This window comes from Triticum aestivum, chromosome 2B, assembly GCF_018294505.1.
Source record: "Triticum aestivum cultivar Chinese Spring chromosome 2B, IWGSC CS RefSeq v2.1, whole genome shotgun sequence".
In the NCBI taxonomy this organism is placed as follows: Eukaryota; Viridiplantae; Streptophyta; class Magnoliopsida; order Poales; family Poaceae; genus Triticum; species Triticum aestivum.
This window is the reverse complement of record NC_057798.1, coordinates 764,657,365-764,672,897: the sequence shown is the minus strand read 5'-3', so window position 1 is coordinate 764,672,897 and position 15,533 is coordinate 764,657,365. Positions and strand designations below refer to the sequence as shown.

The 15,533-nt window shown below is 40.8% G+C and overlaps 1 protein-coding gene across 1 annotated transcript; it reads right to left on the bottom strand.

The window, feature by feature from the left end:
- Window positions 1-4,578: 4,578 nt before the first annotated feature.
- On the bottom strand, window positions 4,579-9,744 carry LOC123039575 (G-type lectin S-receptor-like serine/threonine-protein kinase At1g11410). Its single transcript, XM_044462685.1, has 6 exons — window positions 9,423-9,744; window positions 6,043-6,113; window positions 5,625-5,811; window positions 5,293-5,518; window positions 5,105-5,201; window positions 4,579-4,857 (listed from the first exon to the last, which is right to left on the bottom strand). Exons 1-6 carry the CDS (start codon window positions 9,742-9,744, stop codon window positions 4,579-4,581), a joined length of 1,182 nt encoding a protein of 393 aa, XP_044318620.1.
- Between the last annotated feature and the right edge of the window lie 5,789 nt (window positions 9,745-15,533).

Below are 15,533 nucleotides of genomic sequence, written 5' to 3'. Positions count from 1 at the left end.
TCATTTCGGGCTGGGTCCTTCCGGTTTGAGTGCCTCACCATTCCTTACGGCTTCATTGGGACGGTGCAAGCGAAATAAGCCTTAAATTTACTACCAGGCGGGTACTTGCGTTCTGAAGTTGATGTTTTATTTGTGTACTTTATTGAAAAAGGCTTTCGCCCCATTTTATACTGGACATCGCCTTTCTTTTCCTGTCTGAATATGTGCTTGTCCAAACTATGACAGAATTTTTGGAACTTTCTTATGTGAACACTGTAAAGTGAATTTTTATGCAGGCCACTAGGCCGTGCACCATTCAGAGCTGAGTCCAGTTCAAAGGATGGGAACAGCTTGCGCTCTGAACTGGTGCATAACCATTTAGTATAGTCAGAGCATCTCTAGCAGACCCCTTAAATCGCGAAACTGAAAACCTTCGCGGAAAACGCATTTTAAGGGTTGGTTTGGGTTGCGGCCGAGTAGACCCCTTAAACATAGATTGTAAAATCAAATATTCTCGTATATTCTTCCTCACGTTTTCTTCTTCCTCTCGCCCATCCACGACCACCTAGCTCACTTCCACGAACCCGACGGACAGCGCACAAAGCGACTAAATACGGTGCCGCCGGTGTCCAGCACGGCTCGCACGAAGCGCCCCAGCGTCACCGTCGCCGTCGCTGCTTGAATCGGTCCAAAAGCTGGCTAGCGCCGGCATCGAATCGACCCAGAGCTAGCTAGCTGGGTGGCTAATCGATCGACCCAGGAGCTAGCTAGCTAGCTCCCGTGGCCGTGGCCAATCGATCTACAAGCTAGAGCTAGCTTCCCTCGCCGTAGCTGTCAAATACGGAGCCGCTGGTGTCACGAAGCCGCCGCATCTCGTTAACCGAGCCTCCGAACCGGATCAGCCATGGCCTCAGGCACACGCTCGAACCTTTTGTAGTGCAGAATTTTATTGGAGTAGGGAGAAATCGATGGCTGGAGACGGATGGTACGTATGGCGGCGCGTGGGGATAGGCGGCGGAAGGATCCGGTTCGTGGCATGTATACTGTCCTCGGACATGTAGAACTAACGGTTCGAGGCTAGTGGCCTGTAAAACGTTTACAGTTCCGTGAACTTCTACAAGTCTATTCTGGACACAAATTGATCTGAAACTGTAAATTTACTGGAATTTTTACAGGTTTGACGTTCTTAAGGGGTCTGTTAGAGATGCTCTCAGGAGAGTGAATCTTGCGTCGGGAAGTAACCATTAGCATTTCAGCATTGCTGTTGGTGTATAATTTTCATCGGCCCGCCCCAGAAAAAAAAAGATTGAATTGGGAAAGAAAAAGAAGAAGAAATAAAAAATGGACGCACGCCATGTCGGTGTGGAAAGCTAGCAGCAACCATGTGGCGAACCAACTTGTGGTTGGATGGTTAAAGGGACTATGGTATCCCCAGCCCACTAGGGTTCTAATCCTGGTGATCGCATTTATTCTTGGATTTATTTCAGGATTTACGGCAATGCACATTTAGTGGGAGGAGACGTTCCCGTCGACGACAGGGTACCTATGGTAACTTCGTAAATTTCAAGATGATATGACGGCTCAGTCTTTCGAAGGTACTCATAGGGATAGGGTATGCGTGTGTGCGTTCATAGGGGTGAGCATATGCGCGTATATATGAGTGTTTGCGTCTGTACTGTGTTAAAAAAAATCATGAAAAAACAAAGAAAAACGATAAAACACACAATAAAAAAGACCAGATGATTAAAGAAAACCCGTGAAGAAACAGAGAAAACAGACAGAAAAAAAGACAAAAAAAAAACAGAAGAAACCAGTACATCAACCACCACGAGCGAGCATCTCGATCGCAAACAGCTAAAGAAGAAAACAGAGGTAAAATAGGCACGTAGTGCGGCGAAAATGCCTCAGACGAGACTGAAGTAACACTCGCTCTAAGGCCTGGAGAGAGGTCGCTACAGGCTAGGACACCTGAAAGAGATCAGAGTTGCGAATATCAGGTGATACCAGTCCTTAGATGATTTCATGATACCAACATGTAAAATTCAAATTTAAACATGTCAATTTTTTTAAAAGAATCATGGATGTTCACAACACATATGTCGACAACCCCTAAAAAATTCAGATCGAATTTCGAAATACACAAGGAGAAAGAAAAAAGACAAATCCATCATGAATAGTATCAAAAGAAGACAAAAGCTAGAATGCCACTATTCACATATGAATTTGTCTTTTTTGTTTCTCCTTGTGTATTTCGAATTTTGATCTGAATTTTTTAGGGGTTGTCAACATATGTGTTGTGAACATTCATTATAATTTCAGAATTTTTTGACATGTTTAAATTTGAGTTTGTAAGTTGGTATCATGGTATCATGTGGTATCACCTGATACTTCCGGAGGCGTGTTCCGGAGGCTTGTTAGTTGTGGCCAACTCCGGAGGCGTGTAGCCCCGGTGGCACAGAGGTAGTGCTGTTTTTGTGATTAGTACCATACCGCTTAACTGGATTAAGTTCGGCTAATTTATAAACCGCACGCCAGGAACGGTTAGCAACCACGCGGCAGGTGTGGTCAGCTATTAGAAATTGAATTGGTTAAATGATCCGTTGGAGATTATTACATGCACGGCTCCACATGCCTGCATGGTTGCAGCTAGCTTTCCCCACCGACATGGTGTGTTTGCATTTTTATTTTTCTTGGCCTTTTTGTTTCTCAATTCAATATTCTTTCTTTCTTTCTTTCTTTCTTTCTTTCGGGGAATCGATGAAAATTATACACCAATGCTGCAATCCATCATGTTACTTGCCCACACTACTCTCCTCACAGTACCAATTTTTTTTATAGAAACTCCTGGCCGTGATTTATTAACTCAGGATGTTTTTAGGGATACAAATGATATCTGGTCTGTCCAGAAGCCACAAATGGCGCTCAAAATCTAAGTTAGTAGCTGCTTTTGCCGGACTATGAGCTTCTACATTCAAACTTCTACTTTCATACACAAAATCTACTGAACTCACACTCTTCATCTTCTCCTTTATTTCATGAATGATTGCTACCGACGTTCCAAGCTGCCCCAGCAATCAGTTGCTATGACAACATTGTTGCACAATAGGTCCATCGCCAAGGACAAAGCTTCACTGCTCGCCTTTACTTCAAGAATATCTGGTGATATCAAATCACAAACTACAGTCACCGAAGCACCAAGGACAAGCCCGGTTTCTGCATAAAGCTGCACAAGTTCCTCTATCTCCATGACGTCCAATGGCTGCGTCTATATGGATCTTCACAGCACCGACAAATGGCGCTCAAAATCTAAGTTAGTAGCTGCTTTTGCCGGACTATGAGCTTCTACATTCAAACTTCTACTTTCATACACAAAATCTACTGAACTCACACTCTTCATCTTCTCCTTTATTTCATGAATGATTGCTACCGACGTTCCAAGCTGCCCCAGCAATCAGTTGCTATGACAACATTGTTGCACAATAGGTCCATCGCCAAGGACAAAGCTTCACTGCTCGCCTTTACTTCAAGAATATCTGGTGATATCAAATCACAAACTACAGTCACCGAAGCACCAAGGACAAGCCCGGTTTCTGCATAAAGCTGCACAAGTTCCTCTATCTCCATGACGTCCAATGGCTGCGTCTATATGGATCTTCACAGCACCGACCGATGGTGGGATCCATCTAGCCGGCTGACTGGCTGAGCAGCAGTAGCCCTCAATGTTTTCTTCCAAGGAATCAAAGCGAGATCATCTAAGTAGTTCTTGAAAAATATGAACGTTTACAGAGGGACTGAACTTGGTCCTCGTGTATGAACTTCCTCCGTGGCCACCATATCGACCATAGTATCATCAGGGTTTTTTTACAAAGCTGCTTTCATCCGTAGAAGACTGAATTTCCATGAGCCATAGCTTCCCATCATTCAACCTGCAGGCGATCAAGTGTTCCACAAGTTCTTCGTCAACAAGAGAGCAGAGGCACTTTGCCATTGTACATTCCATAAGCGCATGTTTCCAAGTGTCCTGACCGTGCCAATTGTGCACCCATCCTGTGAACTGGACTCAGCTCTGAATGTTGTGCCCGTCTAGCATAGTGGCCTGCGTAACAATTCACTTTGCGCTGTTCAGTCTGCTCTTGTTTCCAAAATATGGAGGCAACCTTGGATACAAGGTATGAAAGTGACATACAAAACATTGATTTCCCGGTCTGGCAGTAAGTTCCAACAATCTCGTCCTACTTTGAACAGGCACGAATTCAGCCAGGAAAGCAAGAGGTGATATCCAGTGTTAATTATCACACCACATTCAAATTGGTGTGCCAATTATCATTCTCATAACACAAGTTCCAACAAATATGTCATAGTTTGGACAACCACAAATTCACATAGGAAAATGAAGGCGATATCCAGTGTTAAAGTACAAACATCAAACATCAAATTCATACCGCAAGTCACAGATTGGTACAGTAGTAAATTTTAGGCTTATGTTGCTTGCATTGTCGCGATGAAGCCGCAAGGAAGGATGAGGCACTCAAACTGAAAAGATCCAGCACCAAATGATCACGGATCATACGATGTGATTGCTGCAGGAGAAGAGATTGGTCAGAGGGCCCAGCTTGGCCCGGGGGTTAATCGTACACTGGGGCCAGCTCCACTGTTGGCTGTGGGTCTACTTGGCATACGGAGCTGTGAGTGTGAGTCGGTGCCGGCTAGCATTCCCACAACTTCAGACATGGCAGGCCTGCCCTCCTCGGGCGATTGCTGCACACAAAGAAGGCCAATCTGGATGCACCTGGCTAGTGCTGACAAGAGCTCACCAGGTTCGCCCACTTCTTGATCAAGAAGCTCCTCAATATCATGTCGATTCCACAATTCCCAGGCCTGCAAAAATATGCTTAGTTACACGCACGGAGTAGCGCTCATCTTTGTTTGATATGTGGCTATGTTTGGAACGTGTGTTGGGGTTGTGTAGCAAGCTGAACAAAGATTACTGGTTCATTGCTAGTTTGCACCCGTTTCAGTGGGAAGAGACAAGGAGTACTTTTTATCATGAGTAGCCTTACATGAAGAAGGAACGTTGGCGTGCTTGTTCTCCTTCTGCCAGTGAAACGGATCCGAAGCTATATACATCACACTTGTACGTCAGGACGACTCCGAAGCTATATACATCACACTTGTACGTCAGGGTCGGCTCTGCTCCTGCATACTCTGGAGCCACATATCCTTTCATTTAAGACAAAACATTGAATCAATTTCCTGTCATATTAGTTTAAGTTGAATATGAAACATTGGATGAGATAGAAATTTCAATCGTACGGTGTCAATACTACTGTCGGATCTGTCTGGTCAGCAATGAACAGCTTGGCAGTGGCGAAGTCTGCTATCTTCGGGTTCCACGAATCATCCAGAAGTATATTGCCAGGTTTAAGATCCCTGTGAATGACTTGCTTGCTGTGAAGGAATTCAACACCTACTGCAACCCCACGAACTATTTCCAGTCTTTGCACCCAATTTGGTGAAGAGCGGGGCATGTTTTGTTCTCCTGCGTTTTCAAATACGTGCTTGAGGCCAAATACAGATATGAATACCTGTGGATTACATTTGTAGATATAATGATAGATTGACACGGCAGGCATTGCAGTGAGTACCAAATATGTAGCGATTTGAACTTTTTTTCTCCATCCACTCGTAGACTAGTATCCATTCATCTTCTTCCTGGTCCTGGCAATAGTAGAGAAGCTCCGCAAGGTTGATATGCCTGAGTGTCGACATCACTTCCACTTCCCTTAAGAATTCTCCCCTGCCTTTATCAGTAAGACGAGCGCGTTTCAGCCTCTTTACATCAACAGCAACATCAACGGCACAGTCTGTACCATCGCGTGATTAAGCATATACTCCCTCCGTTTCTAAATGTAAATCTTTGTAGAGATTTCACTATGAACCGCATACGAATGTATAAAGATGCATTTTAAGTTTGGATTCATTCATTTTGCTCCGTATGTAGTCCACCTAGTGAAATCTCTACAAAACTTATATTTAGGAACGGAGGGAGTACATGGAGTATACAATCATGTACAACTGCAGGGTGCCATTCAAATAGCGGATTGTATTATCTCCTTTAATACTCTGTAGCCAATCTGTGACAAATGTACAAGAATAGTTATTACCTTATATATAGACGTTGCTAAATCCTCCTTTGCCATGATGTTTCGGTCGGAAAAATCTCCTGTAGCCTCTTTTATAGTAAGAAGACTATAAGTGCACGTACAGACCTCATGGGCAAAGCAAATTCTGGGCGTACATATATATGAAATATTTTCTGAAAAATCTGAAACTTTATTAAAAAATGCGAACAATTTTCAAATGCCTAATAGTTTTGCAATTTGTGAACGAAATTTGAGAAATTTTATTTTGAAAGTGAACAAAATTGCGAAACACAAACAACTTTTGAAACATGAACAATTTTTAAAATTTGTCGTTTTCTTTTTTTTGGGGGGGGGGGGGGGGGGGTGGGGGGGTGGGGGGGTGGGGGAGGAGGTTTGCTTGCCCCATTTCCCTTTTTTTTCAATTTTATTTTGATCTTAATTCTATTTAAAATATCAAACTGTTTTAAAATCGTGAACCTTTTCTTAAATCCATGAGCTTTTCAAATTCAGAAATATTACTTTAATATTGTAAACTTTGTTTTCAAATCTGTGAACGTTTTTACACATCCGAGAACTATTTTCAACTTTATGAACTTTTTCCAACGCCTGGGATTTTTTTTATCAAATTCGTGAACATCTGTTTTTAAAATTAATGAAGTTTTTCAAATCCATGAATGCTTGGGCAGGCCCAACAGGTACCCGACAGGAGAGATGCCATTGCCTAGTTGGGCTAAAGCCTAAGCTTTTTTTCCTTTCCTATTTTTTGTTTTTTCCTTAATTTGTTTTCTCCTTTTTGAAACCTATCTAAAAATTTGAGATATTTTTTTAATCCCAAAAATGTTCATATCTTCAAACATTGTTCACAATTTTTAAAAATATTCTGAAATTAAAAAATTGTTCACGTTTACATGTTTTGTTCACAAAATTAAGAAATGTTTGCAGTTTGTGGATAATATCAATTGTTGGGAATTTGTCTACAATTTTAGAAAAAAATGTTTAAGTTTATAAAAATTTCATACACAATTTGAAATTCCATAATTGTTCACTAATTTCAATAGATTTTTAGGATATAGGAGAATGTTCATATTGATTGATAATAGCAAAAAATGGAAATAACAGAGGCATTCTTAATTAGAAACTACATGCTCACGGATGCACCCGTTTGGCCTATTCTAGCACACTCTTCTCAATAGGTGTTTTGTTTTCTATGGATGAATGACCCCAACTTCTTGCAACAGCCTGATATATGAAACATCCATGCCAGATTTGAACAACTTCCGACACTGTTTGCACGTTGTGACACGTCCGCCCATTTATCATCCCTTTTCACTGAGAAAACTCTAGAAAATGCAAAACTTGTTAAAAATAGAAACCATTTGGTACGATGCCTTGAATTTATCATAGAAGCTGGTGGAAAAAAATTGGAGCCATTCGACGGATGTTGAAAACCAACGTGCTTTCAAAAGGACCCTTCTCACCCTACCCGAACATCTTTCGTTGCACATGGTCTATTTGGTTTGGTGCCATCGTTCAGTGTAATTGTTTACAAAGACATGATGTTGGATAATATGAAATCCTGGCAACTTGTGAAACTTCAAATTGCAGGCAGGAGGCCACACAATAGTTGTTGGTCCGAGACATGCATTTTGCAAGAAGACGAGACAAGATGATATAGATATGATTATGCATCAAATATTATATCTACAACATGTTCATTGCTTTTCCATCTTTGGGGTGCTATTGTTGTCTTAGGACTTTCATATGAATCTCTGTTTCTTTTTTCCCAGTTTCTATTTGGAGTCGGGTCATGCGAGTTCATCCAACCGTTCACGTACAACTACGTGTTGCACTGCAATTTGCAAGTAACCTTGCTTCGGCAGAGGAGAATTGAGTGATGGACTTGGTATCAGCCTGGTTATGAACTACAATGTCTACTCCTAAATAGATAGCATATTAGAAGGCATGCACTCTAAATTTGGCTCATGCAATAAAAAGATTATTCATATTGTTTTCTTGAGTAAAGAAGGTTTCAAATTGTTTGGGTGAAATGTACGTGAAAGGAATATTGATTTATGAAGAATGATATTTCAAATTATGTATGCCAAGAATTAGGTACTATACACTTCATGTGAAATTTCAAATTTTCATCAGGGTTAACCTATTATTTTTAGGGAAGGTTATCCTGTATATGATTACATGTGTTAGCCGAGACGTGCAACAGAAGCTTACTAGTGTGACAAAAGTTTGTGGAATTGAAAAAAGTTCATCGGTTTGAAAAAAGGTTAAGAATTTGACAAAAAGTTCACAAATTTGGATAAAACTTTGCAAAATAATAAAAGTTCACAATGTAGAAAAAACTAAGTTCATGAATTTGATAAAAGTTTGTGAAATTCAAAAAAGTTCATCGACTTGAAAAAAGGTTTAAGAATTTTTTAAAAAGTTAAAAAGTTTGAATTTTTTCCATGAAATTGATAAAAGTTTGCGATATTGAAAAATATTCATTCATATGAAAAAAGATCGCAGATTTAAAAGATATGTTCATGGATTAAAAAATGTTCATGAATTTAAGGAAGAGAAAAAAGAAAAATAAGAAGAAATAAAGAAATATAATGTTCATGTTACTGGAGTATGTGTTATGAAAACTCAACTTTGTAACCTTAAAATTTCCTTTTGTATTTGCACAAAGGTGTCAAACTTTTCTTTTAGAAAGGCTTATAGGGACATTAACCCAACTGAACCTTTTCCATTAAGCCACAAACGCAGCAAAGAATTACAGTAAATGAAATTGGAAAGACAGTAAAAGATGTTGCTTCTATCAAAATGATAAATTGATAAAGGACTTCTTTTTTTACTATATCATCTCGTTTACGCTGTAAATCAAGTCAACTTCCAGGGTGGTGTTTCTGAGCTTGGCTCATATACACCCACATGAACAGTAAGATCAAGGAAAATAGTAATCTCAAAAAATTAGACGGTAAGGCAAGTGTGTTCGTTTCTTCGAAATCCATGTAAAATTTGTGAAGAACAGTGTGGTGATCTCAGAAAATAAAATCCCATTATTTTCCTTCATCAAGATCACCACACATGACTTTTTGTTGCGAATATTTGCATGCAACTAGAAGAACAAATATGTTCCTAGTCAAAACATTTCCGGATTTTTTAACTGTTTACTATTTTCCTTGATTTAACTGTCAATGTGGGTGTATACGAGCTCGAGATCAGAATTGAATTCAGATCAATTTCTTTTCTAGACATGAAACTTGCATGGCAGAAATGCGTGGATGGATAGTCTGTACATACCAAATTCTAATTTCGACAACCTCAGGTAGAGATCCTGCTTGCTGTCAATAAGGCGAAGATCAACAATGGCATCCGTCCACATGACATAGCCACTCTGATTGTCGCCTCCTCTGATATCAGCGGCAACGTAGGCCAAGCACGAGCAGTTGCCATACCACCTCGCCTCGCACTCCTCCAGCATAGCGACATCAATGTCCACTGTCGCATTCTGCGTGTCAGGAAGCTTCACTCCTGACACCACCTTGATGAAGTGGTCCGTCGTCTTCCCCCCATGACACTCCAGAACCGCGTCGCGCTGCCACCCGCCTGCATACTGCTTCATCTACCACGCCGATGTGGATACGGGGCTTAACCCCGGTCTCGGTGGAGGAGTCCACCAACACCATGAAGAAGTTTCTTGCTGAGGATGACAAGTACAAACTGGTCAGCTTCAACATCAAGCACACCGGCAGTCGTGCCGGGTACGATTAGAAGGTTGTTGTCTCCCTCTTGTGTGTGCGCCATCATGTTCTTGTCTACCACTACTATCTGGCCAGAAGGACTTGTGAGCATTTCGCTGGGTTTGTCAACAACCTCCACTACAGGTTCGCTATGGTGGACACCACCAACGATCTAAAGGTGCTAAAGACTTCGAGCTTGGCCTGCCAGAAGTTTATCGACATTCAAGGCTAGTAGAGGGTCTGGGGCAGCAAGCAGAATGGTAAGGACTCCCTGATTGACCTCGATGTGGCCATCATTGACCCCTACTCCAGTAACATGAAGGCTCTCTGCAGTAGAAAAGGGGGCATTGGTCCAGGCCGGGTCAGCCCATTAGTCCCGGTTCAATCCAGAACCGGGACCAATGGGGGCATTGGACCCGGTTCGTGAGCCCCGGGGGCCGGCCGGGCCACGTGGGCCGTTGATCCTGGTTCGTCTGGACCTTTTGGTCCCGGTTTGTGGGACGAACCGGGACCAATGTGCCTCGCCCCTGGCCCACCACCATTGGTCCCGATTTGTGGCTTGAACCTGGACCAAAGGCTTCCCTTTAGTCCCGGTTCATACCACCAACCGGGACTAAAGTGTTGGTCCTCGTTGCGGCCAGAGTTTAGTCCCACCTCGCCAACCGAAGGGGGCTCACACCGGTTTATAAGCCCCTCCCTCTCTGCCTTGTTGAGCTCCTCTCAAAATGAAAATATATGCCCTTATACAGGAAATTTGACCTAAATTCATACTGAATTTCTCTGAAGTTAGTAGAAATTTATTATGAATTTAGGTTGAATTTTCTCTATAAGCGCATCTATGCTCATTTTCTGAGTAGTTTTTTATATAGTTTTTTTCTTTTCTGCTATATTTATTTTTTTCTATTTATTTCTGAGTTGTAATAAGTCACTAAAACTAAAAAAGATTTTAGTAAAGTTAATCACAACTATTTTTTCTTCTATTTATTTCTGAGTAGTTTTTTATATAGTTTTTTTCTTTTCTGCTATATTTATTTTTTCTATTTATTTCTGTGTGGTAATAAGTCATTAAAAATAAAAAAGAGGCGCAATGCTAGTTAATTCGCTTCAAGTCTTTCGGAATAGTGTAAACTGCACTGCACATAGCTCCGTGCAGTCTACCCTATTCCTCAAGGCTTGAAGCGAACCAACATGCAGGTGAGCATTGAGCCTCTTCTTCATCGTCTCTGCACTCAGGGCTTATAAACAGCTGCGAGTGCCTCTCGCTTGGCGAGGTGTGACTAAAAAACAGCTGCAGAAAGAATCAACTAAAAAACAGCTGCAGAAAATAAATAAGTAATTAGACGGGTCCATTGGTACCGGTTGGTGGCTCCAAACGGGACCAATGCCCCTCTTTAGTCCCGACACATAATGCTTTAATGTCTTATGGTTCGGCCCTCGTGATACCATGCCAACTTTCAACTTTCAACTTTTTCAAAGTTCATTTGAAATGCTTTCATGCAGAAAACAAAAGAAAATAAATAATGCAGAAAACAAAATAAAAAAACTGGAAAAAAATAAAATAAACAAAGCAAAAAGAAAATAAAAAAGTGTATTCAAATTTGAAAACTAATGACACTAACAGAAAGTTTATAATTTTTCTAAAACTAAAAGCAAAAAGAATTAAAAAATAAAGCAAAAAAACAAAAAAATAATAATGCAGAAAACAAAACAAAAAATCTGGGAAAAAAAATAAAAATAGCAACAATAAGTATTTTGTTATAAGTAGAAACAAAATAAAATAAATAAAGCACGAAACAAAACAAAAAAACAAAAAAAGTGTTTTCAAATCTGAGAACTAATGGCACTAACAGAAAGTTTAAAATTGTTCTAAAACTAAAAGCAAAAAGAATTAAAAAATAAAGCAAAAAAACAAAAGAAACTAAATAATGCAGAAAACAAAACAAAAAATCTGGAAAAAAATAAAAATAGAAGCAATAAGTAAAGAAAAAAAAGTGTCTCCTACTGGGCCCCCACGGCCTGAATACGACTAGAAACCCACCATGGGCCAGGATTCAGGCCCGCAGGTGGCCCAGTAGGACCATCAGGCAAAGCAGTATTAAGTAGGCCCGTAAGCCTACAATGGAGAGGAGCTCGAGAGGGGTTCGGCAGTGGGGCTTATAAACCACTGCGTACCCCTCTCAGCTAGCGAGGTGGGACTAAACTTTTGTGCCGCACCGTGCCAGCACACGACCATTGGTCCTGGTTCGTGGCATCAACCGGGACCAATGCCCACCCTTTAGTCCCGGTTGGTGGCACCAACCGGGACCAAAGCCCTCTGCTTCCCGCCCTTTGGGCTGCTGAAAAGAGGCCTTTGGTCTCGGTTGGTGCTACCAACCAGGACTAAAGGGTGCATTGATCCCGGTTGGAGCCACCAACCGGGACCAAAGACTTTGCTATATAAGGAAAATTTCAGAACCGCATCCCCACTTCGATCTCTCCTTCTCCTCTCTATCTCCCGATGCCGCGCGCCATCGCCTGCCGCCACCTCGCCGTCGCCGCCCCGCCCCGACGCCGTCGCCGCCCGGCCCCGACACCATCGCCGCCCCGCCCCGACCCGACGCCATCGCCGCCCCGCCCCACCCTGCCGCCCCGACTTTGCCGCCCCGCGCCGCACCTCGCCGTCACCGTCGCCGTCGCCGTCGCCGTCGCCGTTGACCTCGCCGTGAGCAACCACTTATGATTTTTGTTAGATTTTTTGTAGTTTATAGATTTTTTGTTAGATTATATGTGTAGTAATTTAGATATGTGGTTCATTGTATGTTAATTTAGATTGTTTAATTAATTTGTTCATATTGTGTTAGATTTTTTTTCTGTTAATAGATTTTTTTGGTGTAATTAATTTGTTCATATTGTGTTAGATTTTTTTTTTCTGTTAATAGGTTTTTTTTGTGTAATTAATTTGTTCATATTGTGTTAGATTTTTTTCTGTTAATAGATTTTTTTCTATTAATTTGTTCATAGTATGTTTGGTGATATTATTGTTAATAGATTTTTTTGGTGATGTTTAGATGGTGTTAATAAGTTCTATAATTGAACTAGCTAGTTAGAAAAATATAATTACTATTTTATTTAGATTTTTTTGGTGTAATTAATTTGTTCATATTGTGTTAGATTTTTTTTCTGTTAATAGATTTTTTTCTATTAATTTGTTCATAGTATGTTTGGTGATATTATTGTTAATAGATTTTTTGGTGATATTTAGATTGTGTTAGTAAGTACTATAATTGAACTAGCTAGTTAGAAAAATATAATTACTATTTTATTTAGATTTTTTGGTAATATAATTAGTTAGAAAAATATTAGTTAGTTAGAAAAATACTAGTTTATTTTTAGTAAGTACTATATAGTAAGTGCTACTTTGTTTTTAGTAAGTACTACTTTATTTATTTATAGTAAGTGCTTAGTAGTTGAACTAGATAGTTGATTTAATTAATAAAACTACTTTATTTAACTATATAGAAGTAGTTTGTAGTAAGTGCTACTTTATTTTTTTATAGTATGTGCTACTTTATTTATTTATAGTAAGTGCTTATTTATAGTAACTGCTTAGTAGTTGAACTCGGCGGTGGAGGCCTGCTTGATCAGGGCCATGTTCGGGACTGGGCTCCGCCGGACTGGTATTAGGAGGTGCTACCTTCTGGGGGCCGTAGGTTGGTGAGGAGGCAGCCCGTTGTTGACCCGATCCTTGTTTGGTGGCGGTCGCGTGGGCCAGTGACGGTGCCGAGGCTTCCAGACACCGCGGAGGTGGTACGTCACCATGTCAGCGAGGAGGACGAGAACGTCTGTCGCTACATGGTTGCGTTGGAGGGCAGGTTCGACAATACCTGGCAGGTTCTTCAGGGATCTCACTGGAGCTATGATCCTGTGATCGTTCCTTATCTTTGGGTGTCCACCGCCCGCGACGATACCCATCGGGCGCTACGGTTCTAGCTGTATTAATTAGCGATGCTATATGTATGATAGTATTCGATGAGTATTCGACGATGTACGGACACAAGAGATGATGTACTTTTGGTTATAATTGAATGCATGCTAATTTAAATACTACTTTATTTTACGATTTGGTTTTGCTTATTGAATGCTCATATTGGAAAAGTACTCCTACTTTGAATGCTAAAATTGAAGAGCACTCCACGCAGAAATCTAGGAGCCCCCTCCATCATCCACGCCGTCGTGGGGGTAGCTTCTCCTTCATTCCCGTGTGCTAGAAAATTTGTTGTAATAATGCACTCGGGAATGAAAGGAGGAGCTATATACCATCACCGATAGTCAACCCGTGATTAATAATAATGATCTAATTTAGGTTTTTAGTACATATATTTAATATTTGAATTATGAACTTAGGCCGGAAATGTCGTACTCGGACGATGAAAACCGCCCGAGGGAGTGTGACTGGTGTCACGACGACCGAGGTATGTGCGACAGGTTCATTGAGCTGGACAAAGATCGGCGCTTCAACATTAAGCTCGAGGAGACCTTCGATGTTCATACGGTACGCAACGACGACAATAGTTTTTTTCATAATTAAGCACAACTTCAACTATTTTAATGTGTATTTTTCATCTTTTCCAATTCGACTAGCTTATCCCATGCTTTGCAAGACGCTATGTCTTGGAGAGGATGTGTTTTGAAGACCATGAAAGTATGGAAACCAAAAAAATTATCCTAAGTACCCATCATGGTGTGGATTTTCAAGTAAAGTTGTACAATGCTCAGAGTGTAACCCATTTTGGTTGCAAAAACTGGGAAGCACTTTGCAAGATGTATGGTTTTGATGAGGGTATGCTTGTCAATGGATCTTGGTGATCCTACAATCGTGCAAGAGAGACCTTCGATTTTTGTCCTTGTGGATACACCTCCAATTCTTCCCCCATATGAGCTTAACATAGTTAAGTAATTTATATTTTTTATTTCAAAATAGTTGACAACTTATTTCCATTGACAGCTTATTTTCATTCTTCAAAGAATGTGCGGAAGATGGTAGACATAACCTACTACACCGAAGGCTCCGAACTAACTTATCAGGAGAAAAATCATCTGGTCGCATTTTGTACTGATCTTGAGAATTACGATATCTACAATCAAACTCCTCAACATTATGGTCAATACGTGCCACTAGTGCACGTGTTGAACTACGGTAACTACCATGAAGATACCCTGGTAAGATTTTTTACTATTACGACATCCGTGCATCTTTTTGCACACTTCTAAGACTAGTACATCGTTGCTAACTACGAAGTTATTACTATGTTTTTCAACAGATAATCCCGAATGATTGTGTGCCTCATCTGATGTATACACACGGTAGCCTTCATGTTTTGAACATACAAACAGGTCTTCCTACGAATCCGAACTGTCCATACCGGGTTTCTAAAATAAGTGGAGACATGACAATCAAAGAATGGAAAAAATGTATGGACAGTCGTAAGGAGCTTCTTGGAAGCAACAATCAGCGAAGGGCAAAAATTGGAGACAGGATAATCGCCATTCTTCATAATGGAGAGTCAGGGTCTATATTGTTTTATGCTATTTTACCTTAAGGGTGTTTAGGTCATGTCCTACCTGATACTGATGATCATGTGCTAAGAACAATTATGTAGGGTTGGGTTCGATGACTATGAGGATGATGATC